Genomic DNA, 697 nt, shown 5'->3' with positions numbered 1-697 from the left:
ACAACACCAGTCGACTGCACGCCGCCGTCCTTCTGCGCAACACACACACTGGCGCAGCACAGAAACAACAGCAGGAGAAGCAGCGGCATCACGTAAAGTGACTGGCACACTGTGGCGGGTGTGCGGACACTCAATTTGTTAGCTTGATGTGGCATATAATGAAGGCTGTCTAGAGTAGAGAAAGAAACAAGGGGCAAACAAGGATTGTGTGGAAGAGAGAAAAAAGAGTGAGGAGCGCAGTACAGAGCAGGGCAATGGCAGTCCCGCACGTGCCAATCCAAATCAAATGGTACCACTGTTGTGGCAAAGAAACACAGTCCATTATGCAGTGGCAAAATATTCATTTCCCTTTATTAGATTTACGGTTTGAGGTATAAATCCAAAATTATCAAGTAAGCGGTATCATAAAGATGAGCTGAACCAGATGAAGCAGCTAGACAAGTCAGGAATTACTTTTCTCCAGGGTGGAATAATCCTCCCAACACATCCCCAGAATCAGAAAAATATTATAGTGCTTCCATCCTAGTTACTATGACATCTGCCTAGGACGCTTATATTTTACATCGAAGTCCAAAAAAAAAAAACGTCAAACCAACTTTATATACGCGTGTAGTTATATCAGTACACCAAGTACAAAAATATACAGCATTTCTGATTATCAGCAAAAAGGAAAAAAAAACAGTATATTCATATAGAA

General features: G+C 41.9%; 1 protein-coding gene across 1 annotated transcript; it reads right to left on the bottom strand.

Annotated features, from left to right (window-relative positions):
- Positions 1-2: 2 nt before the first annotated feature.
- Positions 3-344, bottom strand: TM35_000113620 (uncharacterized protein; the record flags this gene model as incomplete). Its single annotated transcript, XM_029025071.1, has 1 exon — positions 3-344. A coding segment is annotated over one exon (342 nt), but the record flags the coding sequence as incomplete, so codon positions are not given.
- Positions 345-697: the final 353 nt, after the last annotated feature.

Source organism: Trypanosoma theileri, assembly GCF_002087225.1.
Source record: "Trypanosoma theileri isolate Edinburgh chromosome Unknown TM35_Tth_11_V1, whole genome shotgun sequence".
Classification (NCBI taxonomy): Eukaryota; Euglenozoa; class Kinetoplastea; order Trypanosomatida; family Trypanosomatidae; genus Trypanosoma; species Trypanosoma theileri.
Note: the sequence above shows the minus strand (reverse complement) of the source record. Positions and strands in the feature narration are given on the sequence as shown.